The sequence below is a fragment of the Danio rerio genome, chromosome 2 (genome assembly GCF_049306965.1).
Source record: "Danio rerio strain Tuebingen ecotype United States chromosome 2, GRCz12tu, whole genome shotgun sequence".
Classification (NCBI taxonomy): Eukaryota; Metazoa; Chordata; class Actinopteri; order Cypriniformes; family Danionidae; genus Danio; species Danio rerio.
The window spans coordinates 39,664,785-39,679,621 of NC_133177.1; the positions used below are offsets into that span (position 1 = coordinate 39,664,785).

Consider the following 14,837-nt stretch of genomic DNA (forward strand, 5'->3'; position numbering starts at 1 on the left):
ATCTTTATGTCCAAAATTCTCACTCCTTGACTTTAGCAGACTTCTCATTTGGGGGGATTTAAGCACTTTCTTATTTTCCTTTCCACACCCCCACGACAATTTCTTTTTCCCCGACCAGCATTAGAGGCTGTGACATTTGAGCACATCACACACATGCAGCCCACCTCCAGCACAGCATTACTCACAGCGAGTGTTTAAAAGCACCCGCTCAGACTCACAGAGGCTCAGTGTGGGCTTTCAGATACATGTGGGACAGTGGCGGAGTACCAGCACACAAAAACAACCCACAAGGCATCTTAGTGGCTGTGGAGCATCTGATTTACTTCAAAATAATCTGATTACATGCAGAGAGAGACTAACGTACACAGAATGTATGCGCCCGGGGCCGTGCTGGCCCTCTGCCTGCCCTGCTTTTTAACTGGGATCGTGTTCAGTTATGAGTATGGAGAGGATTACTCTGATTCCTACTATAACGAGATCTCCAATGGTGACCGCGTGCAATGTAAGTCTTTTTCAATTCTACATGTCTCTTTGTTTTTAATCTGCAAACATTCATGTATTGTTTGTGTCATTTTTTTCTGTCAGTTGAATTACTAAAATAATGTTATACTGGCAAATTAGTGTATGGCAAAGTATTTAAAAAATAGAAATACTGAGTAAATGGGTATATGAAAATGTTTAGGATATTTGGGAACACAGACATTTTAATATTTCCAAAAAATATAAAATTTGTGAAAATGATAATAAATATTAGATGGCTATTTAACTGGTCATTGTTATATGTCATGTATTTCATAATTTTAAAGTGCTAAGATCAATATTATTAGTTCACTTTAATAATTACTTTTGATTGGCTACGGAATTAACCAATGTTGTCTAATGAAGTTTTAATTATTTATCTGTATTTGTAATGCACAGAGCTATGGAAGTGCAATGTCATGTGTCCTGACCCATAGCTTTCGGAAATACAAAAGTGTTGGCTGCTTCCATAAGTTTTAAAAGACGAGATAAAAGATTTTTTACAATGTAGAGGTATATACTTTAGTTTTTCTTTTTTCAGCCCAGTGGTTTCTGATTGAAAGGAGGCACACTGTAAAACCCAAAAAGTTAAGGTAACTCAAATCATTTGAGTAAACCGATTGAAACGAACCATTTAAGTTAAAAAAAATAAATTCCTAATAAGTATTGTGAACTCAATCCGTTTGAGTAAACAAAGCAATTTCAGCACAGTAAAACCCAATAAATGAAGAGAACTCAAACCAACCGAGTACTGTAAAACCCGATAAGTTAAGGCAAAAAAACTAATCTATATGAGTACTGTGAACTTACTCCATTTAAGTTGAAGTAATGAGGAATTTAATAAACTCATTACCTTCAACACAAGAGTTCAAAACTCTTTTCAAATGAGTAGAATTAACGTTCAGTCAATTTTGAGTTAACTACACTCATTTCATTTGAAAAAGCTCACTGTTGGGTTTTATAGAGCAGCAGAAACGTTTTTCATTGTAATAAAATCATACTGTACTTAAAACAAGTCTGAACTGATGTTTCAGTGTTTTTTCAAATGTAAATATTGTTTTAATCTTAGCTAATTAATGTTGATTGTGTGACCGTTTTATTCTATTAAGCAGCATTGTAATCAAATTATTTCAGGGTGCAAAACTGGCTAAAAATCAACTTTACATTTCAACATTAATTGTATGATAGTTTGGTTGATGTTTAAACATTAATTCGATGTTGGTTTCAGTGTAAAAAGTGATTTACATTTAGTTAAATAAATGCTGATTTTGTAAACATTTTGATCTATTTATCATCGCTATGTTAACATTATTTCAGGGTGCAAAACTGCAAAGTCAATAATAAATTTTAATGTTGTTTCAATGATATTTTGGTTGATGTTTTAACATTTATTCAATGTTGATTTAACTTAGGTCTGCTATCTGGGTTGTGTATGGCTTTTTACTTTCAAAAATAGAAATATTGAATAAATGGGTATATGCAAACTTTTAGGATATTTAGGAATACAAATATTTTAATATTTCACATAAAAAATATATGAAAATAACAATGTATATTAGGCAGCTATATAACTGGTCATTGTTATATATCATATATTCTATCATTTTAAACTGCTAAAACCAATATTATTAGCTTTCTTAAGAATTTGTCTTTGGCAGAACAAACCACTGTTGTCCAATGAGTGACCTACCTGACTAACCTAACCTAAGTTGACCAAATTAGCCTACACTGTAAAAAAATGATATGATTAATTAGTCCTGACAGCATATGTTTTTAGGTCATTGTAACTTATAACACTAAGCTAATCATGTCCTAATTTAATTTTAAAAATTATGCAAGTTAGCTGTTTTAAGTCAGTTTAACATAATATAAGTTGAATGGAAGGTTAATTTGGTTTAGCTTATAAATTGAGGGCAACCAGGATTTTTTACAGTGTAGTTAAGCCTTTAAATTGCATTTTAAGCTGATTATTAATATTCACACTATTAATCAGCACATTTTATTAAGGGATGTTCCATAAACAAATTTCGGGAGGAGCACGATCAGTCTTTGACAAGGCTAATTCATCACAGACAATCATTCTATTATCCAATCAGATCAAGACCAAACCCTAAACAGTCAAACATGTCATACCTCCATTTTCTCTTGACTTCAGCATCCCTCCACCACCCTAACTCCACACTATTAAACCTGATACCTACTTAAATGTGAGGGGGGAGTGTTGTGGAGCCGGGCTAGACATGTGCTCGGGCCCTACCTCTTTATATCATGATAAAGGTAATAACACGAGTCTATTCTGTGTGAACTTATAAAATATCTTAAAAAGAATAACAATTTCACAGCAGGGATAATAATGTATTTAACATATAACACACACACAAGCACGCATGCACGCACACACGCACACAGTGTTAAATATTTATCTGTATTTGTAATGCACAGAGCAATGGAAGTATAATGTCATGTGTTGTGACCCATAGCTTTCAGAAATACGAAAGTGTTGGCTGCTTTCATGACATTTGACATTTGCATACCTTTCCACTGATGCTCTTCTGCAAACTGAAGCCTGGAGCTTAAACATATTAACCAGAATATGCTTATGAGGATCATAAAGGTTATTCATTTTCAGAGGACCTGTCTCTGGGAGTAGTCCAATATTGTGAAACAAGCAAAGCTGCAGTTAGCAATTCTTCTGTTCACTATAAACTCAGAAGAAAAGGGTTAAAGAAAGCCAAAAATATATATTTAAAAGATCCAGCTTTTTCTGCATGTGATGACTGTATTTTAAATGATGGGCTTCTGCTCCAGTTTGGGAAACTTCCATTCAAAAGGACTGAAACAGACTGTTTTGAATATTAATGTTGTACATAGTGAAAATTGTGTAAGAGGTATGTTTGACTTTGTGATTTATTGTCATTTAAATCAAATCATGCTTGGTGTTTTGTATGATATCAAGCAAATTTGTGGCCAAAGCTCTTTTCAGTTCCCTGAGTTTTGTTCTTCTAGATTATTTTCTCTTTGTATTTCCTGTTTTATTCAATATACATGCTTTTATTAAACGATGGATGAAGTGTAACTATAATAATGTCACCTCAATGTCACTTACTGATTACAGTTTAAGGGAAGTTATATACTATTTGAACCTATAATTCATTTTTAATCAGTGTAATGGCAATCCCAGCAGGCACCTTGATGTCAAAACAACATAAAAAAACATATAAAAACACATTTAAAAATGCTAATTTAATTGACAACCTTGATGTCAAAACCACAACAAATTAATTAAGATATTAAAAATAAATAATCTTAGATGATTCCCCACTCTTTAAAATAAAATAAAATTAAACAGAATTATTGTAATTTGAAGGAGACGCTGACAACAGAGGTGCAGATCCAAATGCAAGCAAGGGTTAACACAAGGGCAAACAGATGCACACAGGCAAATCCAGAGTCATGGTCATACAAGAAGATGGTCAAAAGGCAGGCAGCAGACAACGTAAAAACAAACAAAACAAAGCAAGGCTCAAACTAGGAAGGCGAGGCAAGGAAACAGTGTTGTAATGTTCACAAACAGTATAACAAGACTCAGCCCAAAAGTGTGTGGCTTGTATTTAAAGTCCTAGTAATCAGTCTGACAATCCTCCGGCTGTGTGTTTGCAGTCAGGATCAGTGTGTGAGGTGTGTGAGGTGCATGACTGGAACTTGTAGTCCATATAATGGCGGATATGTAGTTCTATGCGACCTGTGTGTTTACCAGCGATCTGCCAGCATTAGGTTGCTGGTGATTGGGACAATTATATTAAATAAATTTTTTTAAATGAATTATATTAACTTTCTAACACATGGGGAAAACAAAAAAAGTACTGTATACATTGATCTAACTTAAAAAATACTTTTTTCTATCTTGATTTATTTTATTTATCATTGTAATGGAAAAGTTGCAATTTTTAGCAGCCTACCTTGATGTTAAAATGACATCAAATTGACATCTAGGGCTCTATTTTGACGGTCCATGCGCAGAGCGCAAAACGCAGGGCGCAAACGCTTTCAGGGCGTGTCAGGACGCGTTTTTGCTAATTTACGGATGGGAAATCTGCCTTGCGCCGCGGCGCATGGTCTAAAAGTGTTGAGTTTATTTTCTTAATGAGTTATAGGTGTGTTTTGAGAATAAACCAATTAGAGTCTCATCTCCCATTCCCTTCAAGAGTCAGCCGCGTCGCGCCAAGAGCGCATTCCCTATTTACAGGACACAAAGTAAGTCTAAGTGGAAAAAATGAGCATTTCGCAAGCAAACAGTTCACAGTTACAGGTTTTTTTTAACAGAAAACTGTTAAACAGAGCATCTACTGCGTGAGAATGAGAGATAATGGAACTACTTTACATTCGCTCTTGGATAGGGAAACCTTTACACACAGACATCAATTAGTCTATAAATAAATAATTTTGTTTGTTAAGCACAAATATTCGTTTCAAAACTATTTCTAAATTCAGTTCTAATTTCCAGCAAATGAATAAATGAATAATAATAGCAAAATGAGCTCAAAAACCTGAGTTATATTCTAAAACACATGATGTGCCCCATATGGTCTAAAACCTGACAAGTGGGCAAATCTAAGCTTGTTTTTAATAAAACAAATATAAATATGGATATAATAAATAATACTGCTAATAATAATAACATTATACAAAAGCAAATTGTTATGAATGAACTGAAAAAGCCTCAAGAGATGAAGAAGACATAAAAGCAGTGATTTTTTCATATTTATGTAGGCTAGAAAATAATATGTTTTGTAATATTTTAATCCTTCATATTTATATTCTATATCTATTCTTATTATATCCTATATATATATATATATATATATATATCCTTAATATTTAATTTTTTTTCATATGTAAAGATATTTGCCTATTGATCTCTTGTGCGTATTAAGCAGTGCGTAAGCGAGGCGCAACTTTGCGCCGGAGTTTAGACCGGGTTAGTTTTGGTCTAATGAAAAATCTATTATAGTTTCTCAAAATAGCAACGCGCCAGCAGTGCACCTCAGAACGCCTTCCTTTTTAGACCAGAACACCTATGGGCGCACAAATGAGCGCTAATGCATTTGCTATATAAACAGCGTAGTGCAACGCCTCAAAACGACTCTTGCGCCAAGCTGAAACTACCAAAAGATTATTGCGCCGCGTCTTGCGCCACACTGCGCCGGGTGTATGATAGGGCCCCTAATGTTGATATCAAAAATAACATCAAAAAGAGATTACAGGACTATCTTGTAATCAATTTTTGACGTGTTTTTTGATGGCAATGTTAGATGTCAGTTTGAGGATGTTTTGACATTAAGGTAGTTAACATGCTCCAATGTAAATTGGTAAAAATAAAAAAGCTTTCAGATAAATAAACTTCTTATATTATAATACTTATTTCGTCAAAAGGGCATCAATGTAATTGTGGATGTCAAAAAAACATTAAAACCTTTGCATTTTTCATTGTGTTATTTAATGTGGTTTTGACATGAAGCTATCAACTGGTTTACCTTTTAAAAATGTTCATGTTGCACAAACACTAAGCAGTAAAAATCTCTTTATTAACAGCAGAAGGCACTCAAATCCCCTGTCCACCCCAGGACCTCTCCCGCTGGGACAAACTCTTCATTATGCTGGAAGACTCTCAGATGAAGCAAAACATGCTCCATTGGCAGACTGAAGACATGGTCAAGAAAGAGATGGACTCTATACGGAAGGATCTCCATAAGCTTAACAATAACAAAGCATGTGTCCAGGCTTCAGAAAACACTTGCAAGTGCATAAGCGAACAGATGAACCGCAATATAAAGCAAGTTATGGAGCAGCTCAGAGAGGCTGCAGATTCTCATCAAGCCCAAAACAATGAGACGCTGCAGCAGCTCATTCAGCTGAGCCGACATCAGGCTTCCCGTCTCGCCAAACTGGAGTTAGGAGCAGGACTAGGGCAGGTGGCCGTGAAGTCTTTTTCTGTTTATCCAAAAGAACAAGAAGCAAGCAGTGCAGATGGTGGGAAGTTGGAGAGAGCACTAATGGCCGCCACTGCTGATCTCCAAAGGGTGCATGCCCAACTGGCCCTTTTCCAGAGAGCAACCGTAAACCGCTATCTGCCCTCAGGTACATGATTCAGCTGTAATATGTAATGATATTAACTACAGAATCATTGATGATTTCCCACTTTAAAAAATAAAAATAAAATAAAATATATAAAGGCGATGCAGTGGCGCATTAGGTAGTGCTGTCGCCTCACATTAAGAAGGTCGCTGGTTTAAACCTCGGCTCAGTTGGCATTTCTGTGTGGAGTTTTCATGTTCTCCCTGCATTCGCGTGGGTTTCCTCCGGGTGCTCCGGTTTCCCCACAGTCCAAAGACATGCGGTACAGGTGAATTGGGTAGGTTAAATTGTCCGTTGTGTATGAGTGTGTGTGTGTGTGTGTGTATGTATGGATGTTTCCCAGAGATGGGTTGCGGATGGAAGGGCATCCGCTGCGTAAAAACATGCTGGATAAGTTGGCGGTTCATTCCGCTGTGGCGAATTAATAAAAGGGACTAAGCCGACAAGAAAATGAATGAATAAATAAAATACGTTTTGTAACATTTATGCAAACAAAAAGTAATGTATAGTACAATTTAAAATAACTGTTTTCTACCTTAATTTAAAAAAATTATCATTTATTAATGGAAAAGTTGCAAGCCTTTTTAGCAGCCTTTACTCCAGTTTTCAGTGTAAAACAATCCTTTAAAAGTTATTTTAATATGCTGATTTAGTGGACAACATGTGTCCCAAAGTGACCCAACTTCTTTTTCTCCCCATATTTCTTAAAGAAATTAATTTCATCATTCGGTATTTGTGCTTATAAAAAAACATACACTCAAAAAATGATGTTTGTTGTTTGTTCTAACTACTTATTTAAAAACACAAATTCTTGATTTTTTTTGGAAAACTTAATTGTTCTATGTTTAATCCACTTAAATTTGTTAAATCTAATAAGTTAACTTAATTCTTTCATGTTGTCCCAACACAAATCGATTGTGTGAACTAAAATATTTTTACAGTATACACTCCGAAAATGACTTTTGCTTCTTTTTCAACCTACTTATTTAAAATTAGTTAAAACATCACAGTTCTTCAGGTTTCCCTTAAATTAAAAAAAAAAAAAGTTAACTTAATGGATTTGTGATGTGACAACATGAGGGAATTGTGTTGAACCCATATGTTGAACCCAGCAGTTTTTACAGTGCCATCTTTGAATATATAGGTGCTATGTAGAACCTAAAATAGTTTCCTATGATTACAAGGCAGAAAAACAATTTTTGGTGCTATTAAGCATAATTTTTAAGAGAGTTTAACACTGGAAATCTATAGGTGCCATTTTAGACCCATTTTGAGAATTAGGAGGGTGTTGGTTAAAACATTTTCTAATTTACTTAATTATGTAAAAGCAAACAGGATTTAATAATAAAACTGGGCCTATTGATATAGATATATACAGTTGAAGTCAGAATTATTAGCCCCCCCTGTATTATTAGCCCCTCTGTTTATTTTTCCCCCAATTTCTGTTAAACAAAGATTTTTCAACACATTTCTAAACATAACAGTTTTAATAACTCATTTGTAATAACTGATTTATTTTATGTTTGCCATGATGACAGTAAATAATATTTTACTAGATATTTTTCAAGATACTTCTATACAGCTTAAAGTAACATGTAATGGCTTAACTGGGTTAATTAGGTTAACTAGGCAGGTTAGTGTAATTAGGTAAGTTATTGTATAACAATGGTTTCTTTTTTAGATTATCGAAAAAAAAATATCTAGCTTGAAGGGGCTAACAATTTTGTCCTTAAAATAGTGTTTAAAAAATTAAAAACTGCTTTTTTTCTAGCCAAAAAAAAAAACAAATAATACTTTCTCCAGAAGACAAAAAATATTATCAGACATACTGTAGACATTTTCTTGCTCTGTTAAACATCATTTGGCAAATGTTTAAAAAAAATAAATAAATAAAGGGGGCTAATAATTCTGACTTCAAGTATGTATATGTGCCATCTGAAATTTTCTTTTAATATTGCAATTTTTCTCAGGCTCCTATGTCTTGATTCAGTAATTTCCCTTTTATGAAAAAAAAAAAGTTCTTTTTCTTGCTTTTAACATGAAATAACTGAACATGAACATAAGAGGTTGAGAAAAATGCTCATTGTAGAAGAAAATTGCAGATGGCACTTAGAGGTTTTTGCATCTGAACTCTTTATATATATTTACTGTGTGATGATTCAGTGCCATAATTATTCTTTCATTCCTTATTTCTTCCTTTTCTCATTTTTCAAGGGTGTGAGATGGCTTTGTTATTTCCAATGCGCTCCAAGCACATCTTCGCAGAAGTAACACCCTCCATGTCCATGTCTCTACAAACATTCACTCTCTGTCTGTGGGCCAAAGTGACTCAGGCTCTTAATAAAACAGTTCTTTTCTCATACGGAAGCAAGATAAACCCTCAAGAGCTCCAGCTTCTTCTGTCAGGTCGCTCACTACTCCTCAAGGTGGGCGGTGACACTGGTCTAGTGGAAGCTCTTGGTGTAGTAACAGATGGGCAGTGGGGACACTTTTGCGCCACTTGGAGCTCAAAGCAGGGTTTGGCTGATTTGTGGGTGAATGGAGAAAGTGTTGCCAGAGTGTCTGGAGTAGCAGAAGGCCACGAACTGCCCAGTGATGGGTTCATTTTGCTTGGACAGGAGATCAGCCGGTCGGGAATTTACAGAGATCTGGTCTCAACTGTAGTCTTCACCGGGAAGATGACAGGGGTGAACATGTGGGACCACGTGCTGGAGGCGGAGAGGATTAAAGAGTACGCCAATCAGGACGGGTCATGTGATAGCAGAGGGAATGTGATTGGATGGGGCATTTCAGAGATCGTTCCAAATGGTGGAGCTCAATATATCAACTGAGACTGCACCAATATCTACTGGCTAAAGCTGTGTATTAAGTGTCTTTTATTATATATAATTAATGCTTTTTTTGTGTTTACCTTCACTTTCATTCCAAATATAATATATGCTCTGCTTAAAGGGATATTTCACCTAAAAAATTACAATTCTGTCATCGTTTGCTCGCCCTCCTCATTCCAGATCTGTTTGACTTTTTTTTCTGTTGAACACTAAAGAAGATTCAGCATTTTGAAGAATGCTGAAAAGCTGTACCCATTGACCTCCATAGTTTTTTCCCGATTAGGAAGTTTCAACACTTTAAAAATATATTATTTATAAAAATATATATTTCCTTTATGTCCAACACAAAAAGTACAAACTTATAAAGTTTTGGAACCACTTGAAGGTGAAAAAAATACAAAACTGTTATTGAAATATATGTTTAATACTTACAAATGTGACAAACAAACAAAAAGTATTTTATAGTGCAATTTAAAAGAACTGTTTTCTGTCTAAATAAAAAAAAATCAATTATTATTGTAATAAAAAAGCTACAATTTTTATCAGCCTTTACTCAATATTTTATTGTCACACAGTCCTTTAATTCTTTAATTTGCTCACCATGAAAGTGAATTTTCATTTTTTAGGTGAACTACATTTTAAAAGGAAAAGCTCTTATCCCCAAAATACAAATTCACCTTCATGTCATTCCAAACTTGAAATGCATTTCCAAAAATCTTCATTCTCCTAAGTTATGTAAATACAAAACATAGGTTAGCAAATTTAGAGCTTCCTGATTCCATCAGAATCTTAAAGTTGCCTTGTTCACATTTTCTGTAATTTGCCTTTATAGTCATTTTTAATACAGTTCAGTTTTAACGATCTTCAGACTGACAGTCATGCTCCCTTCTAAGCGCACTTTAGGAATACTTATGCAATTTTAAATGCAGACGTGGCTGTTAAAGAATGATGACTTTTATGATTTATAAGTGGAATACTGTTACATAGGAAGCACGGTTGGGCAGTGGGCACAATTGACTCACAAAAAGAAGGTCGCTGGTTCGAGCTCTAACTGGGTCCAGCTGACATTTCTGTGTGGAGTTTGCATGTTCTACCTGTGTTGATGTGGGTTTCCTCCGAGTGCTCTGGTTTGCCCCACAAGCCTAAAAACACGTGGTATAGGTGAACTGGGTGAGCTAAATTGTCCATGGTGTATGCATGTGAATGAGTGTGTATGGATGTTTCCCAGATATGGGTTGCAGCTGGAAGGGCATCTGCTGCGTAAAACATATGCTAGATAAGTTGGTGGTTCATTCCGCTGTGGCAACCCCAGATTAATAAAAAGAACTAAACAAAAAAGAAAATGAATGAATGAATGAATCCGTTACATTTTCGAAACATGTGAAAACAAAACATATATTCATTCATTCATTCATTCATTTCCTTTGGCTTAATCCCTGATTTGTCAAAAGGGGGCCTTTGAAACTGAGAAAGAAGTTCACTCTGATCTGTATTTAAAATAATAATGTTATTAATTAAAATAATAGATTATCGTTAGGGCGACACAGTAGGTGTCCTCTGGGTGCTCTGGATTCCTGACAGTCTAAAGACTTGCGGTATAGGTGAACTGAATAAATTAAATTAGCTGTAGTGTATGTGTGTGAATGTGAGAGTGTATGAGTAGTACTGAGTTGCAGCTGGAAGGGTATCCGCTGCGTAAAATATATACTGGATAAGTTGGTGGTTCATTCCGCTGTGGCGACCCCAGATTAATAAAGGGACTAAGCTGAAGGAAAATGAATGAATGATATCCATTTGTCCACCCAAATAATGATCACGCCAATCATTGCGAGAAAAAAAGTCATTCAACAATCTGAAACCCGCAGATTTACAGCTCCGATAGACATCGTAAGAGTTCACAAGACTGTAAAATATGTGTTTGTTTCTAAAAAGTAAAGTCAAATTAGACACATAGTTTAGTCAGGTCAGAATACACTAAATCCCACAAAACACTCAAAACATAAAAACAATTAATTAATAAATTAGATGATATTTAAATAAATACATACATTTGATTCACTGAAGCATGTATTACACAAACTAACATTACTAAAAAAAGTTGACCCCTCGATCATCAATGAATAATTTGCACACTGCATGGCTGTATTTCATTCTGAATTGTTCATCCTTATACCCTAATCTCTTTGAAGGGTTAACACTCTAGAGTGGGGAGGTTTAAAGGAATGGAGGGTTTAGAACAACAGAACAAAGTCCTTTTAGACTCTGATGTTGAATGATAAAATAACCCAATGTCATTTGGGACACAACTAAACTAATGCAAGAGGGCCATCTTTTATACATGCTTTGACCAAACACTGCTCCTCAAAACGTATATATACATAAAGTTATCCATATTTAACATGTATCTACTGAAATCTAACTATAAAATATATTTTTCAAAAGATTAACACTTCCTTCAAAATCCTGCCTTTTGTGGAAAACCAAATAGGTTTGGAATGGCATTGGTGCAAGTCAACTCTCACAGACAGAAATATAATTTTTGCATGAACTTTCACTTTAACTTTTAAACATGTATGCTATACAAATTAAACAGTTTAATATTGTATTTTTATTTAGTACATTAAGGACAAAATGATTTAACTTTTAAATAAATTAGTTTAATGAACAAACAGCTAATAAATTCTAGCAGTGTAGTTGCAGTGAGCATAATTAATGGACTCCAAATGACTGAACTGCTTCTCTGTTGATCCAAATTTACATTTTAATGAGCTGGGGTGGGGTGGGGTGAGTCTGGATTTATTTACAGCACTGTGCAGGACATGATTGTTTACATTGTTCACCAATAATGTGAAACAGACTGTCCCTTTTTTATAGTTTAGTCGTTTATAATATTTGTCTGGACTATTGCTGCATAGGTGTTACTCTACTCTGACCATTGGCGGCTGGTCCAGTCTGACCACAAATAATATAAAGTGAACCCAAACAAGGCGTGTGCTTGAACCATAGTAGCAATAACTCTGAAATGAGACCCACAATTGTATGTGTAATGATTACAGTGAGCAGTACTTTCCAGTGGTGTGTGAAGCATAGAGGTCAGAAAAGTCTTTTTTACATTGACTGACCAATTTTTTCCTGTCAACAATATTTAACTAGTATTAAGGTCTAACACACCATATGTTAAAGTTGAAGTCAGAATTATTAGCCCCCTAGTTTATCCCCCCCCCCCCCCCCCATTTTCTGTTTAACGGAGAGATTTTTTTCAACACATTTCTAAACATAATAGTTTTAATAACTCATCTATAATAACTGATTTATTTTATCTTTGTCATGATGACAGTAATTAATATTTGACTAGATATTTTTCAATACACTTTTATACAGCTTAAAGTGACAATTCAATGCTTAACTAAGTTAATTAGGTTAAATAGGCAGGTTAGGGTAATTAGGCAAGTTATAACGATGGTTTGTTCTGTGTAGCCTATCGAAAAACATTTTGCTTAAAAGGGCTAGTAATTTTGTCCTTAAAATGGTGTTTAAAAAATTTAAAACTGTTTTTATTCTAGCCAAAATAAAAAAAAGACTTTCTCCAGTAGAAAAAATATTATCAGACATACTGTGAACATTTTTATTTGCTCTGTTTAACATAATATGGGAAATATTTAAAAAAGAAAAAAGTTCAGGGGGGGGGGGTAATAATTCTGACTTCAACTGTATGTCAGTTGTTGTTTTTGTATTATAGCATTGTTTAAATGTCATACAGTTTATTATTTTTTACTTTAACATGGTATCTCACATAAAGCTTGTGTAGGTTTAGAGCTCAATTTTATATATTATTTGTCAATCATCACTGCTCAAACAATTTCAGTTAAGGTCAAAAATTATATTTGTAAAGGCAAAATTGTTGTGTTTTTATATTTTATGTATACTCCCAACAAATATTTTCATAAGATTACATAACCCTGTTAAAATACAATTTACAAAACTGAAGTGTAACTCTATCCTCTCAATGAGAAGCTTAGAATCTTCTATGTAAATATATATTTTTTTTCACTTGTAGAGCTTTTTAATGTTGCTGACTAACTTTTTGTTATAAGGAAAAAAGTTCTGGAAACTTTACTTTCTTCTTGCTATATTTCTAATTAAAAATCTTATTGTTTAATTGTTATGACAAAATAAATATAGGCACCTTTGCATTCACATGTCTACTCCTAATGAAAAAAAAACTTTTCTCAAAGGTCTGAAAAAATACAAACTATAAATGGTTTATCAATAATAAGTTGCTGATCGAATATTGATCTTGGTATTTGTCTTCTGCAGTTTATCTCTCCGGGCGGTGCTGTTACATGAGATTATAGTCACAGTTGGGTGTAATTTTAATCTGATAGGATTGAATTCATATTCACACCTTGGTGACATTGTCATAACTGCAAGAAAGGTTTTATTTATGAAGAGTCATTGTAGTCATGCTGAAAACAGAATTTAAGGTAATAAGCTAAAAGACAACACTGCTGGTTTCAATTTACATTCAACATCATGAATAATAGACTATATATGACATGAATAGATTTGTTTGCACTTATTGTAAAGATGCAATACATCACCAATAAGAATATGTCATTGTTTTATTGAATGAACTGACAATGTTTGCTTTTTGTCATGTTTTTTGAAAATGTACATTTTGGTTACTCATATATATATGTATATACATTTTTTTGCTTTATTGGAATGGTATAACATTCTGTAAAGGTTTTAGCAATTGCTGTGTAAACATTAAAAAGAAAGAAATACATTTTTATATTATAATAAGCTTCAATAACATAATTCAGCTTCACTTTTTTAGCTTTTTCACATCAGGAATATTTTGATTGTTTTTTTACTTTATTGGAATTGTATAAAACTCTGTAAAGGTTTTAGCACTTGCTATGTAAACATGAAAAATAAATATTATATTAAAAATAAGCCTCAATAGCATATTACAGCTTCACTCTTTTAGCTTTTCCACATCAGGAATAATCCAGCGTGTTTCTTCATTGAAACAAGATATCAAACATAAGCATCTGGGTTTAATATTTACATTACATGCTCAAAAATTGTTTAACAGGTCATAGCAGACCATTATTACTTCATAAATATAATTGAATAGCCTACCAATAAAAACTGTAACACTACAGTACACTAAAAATACAGTACATTTTTTTCATCATAATAAAAATCTTTCATTTTCATATATATTGAAAATGTGAATATATTTTAGAGTAATTTATTATCATATACATTTAACAATTCAAGCTGCATATGTGAGATTTTTTTTATGGCAATAATCAGCAAGACATTTAAAAAATATGTCATTTT

The 14,837-nt window shown here is 33.7% G+C and overlaps 1 protein-coding gene across 2 annotated transcripts; it reads left to right on the forward strand.

The window, feature by feature from the left end:
• The first annotated feature begins 226 nt into the window (after window positions 1-226).
• Window positions 227-12,170, forward strand: ptx3b (pentraxin 3, long b). 2 transcript variants are annotated; one of them, XM_689266.8, is made up of 3 exons: window positions 227-502; window positions 6,112-6,657; window positions 8,869-12,170. In XM_689266.8, exons 1-3 carry the CDS (start codon window positions 343-345, stop codon window positions 9,483-9,485), a joined length of 1,323 nt encoding a protein of 440 aa, XP_694358.3. In that variant the 5' UTR covers window positions 227-342; the 3' UTR covers window positions 9,486-12,170. The 2 variants fall into 2 exon arrangements, with proteins under 2 accessions (XP_694358.3, XP_068070408.1); XM_068214307.2 differs by having other exon boundaries at window positions 6,115-6,657.
• The last annotated feature ends 2,667 nt before the right edge of the window (window positions 12,171-14,837 follow it).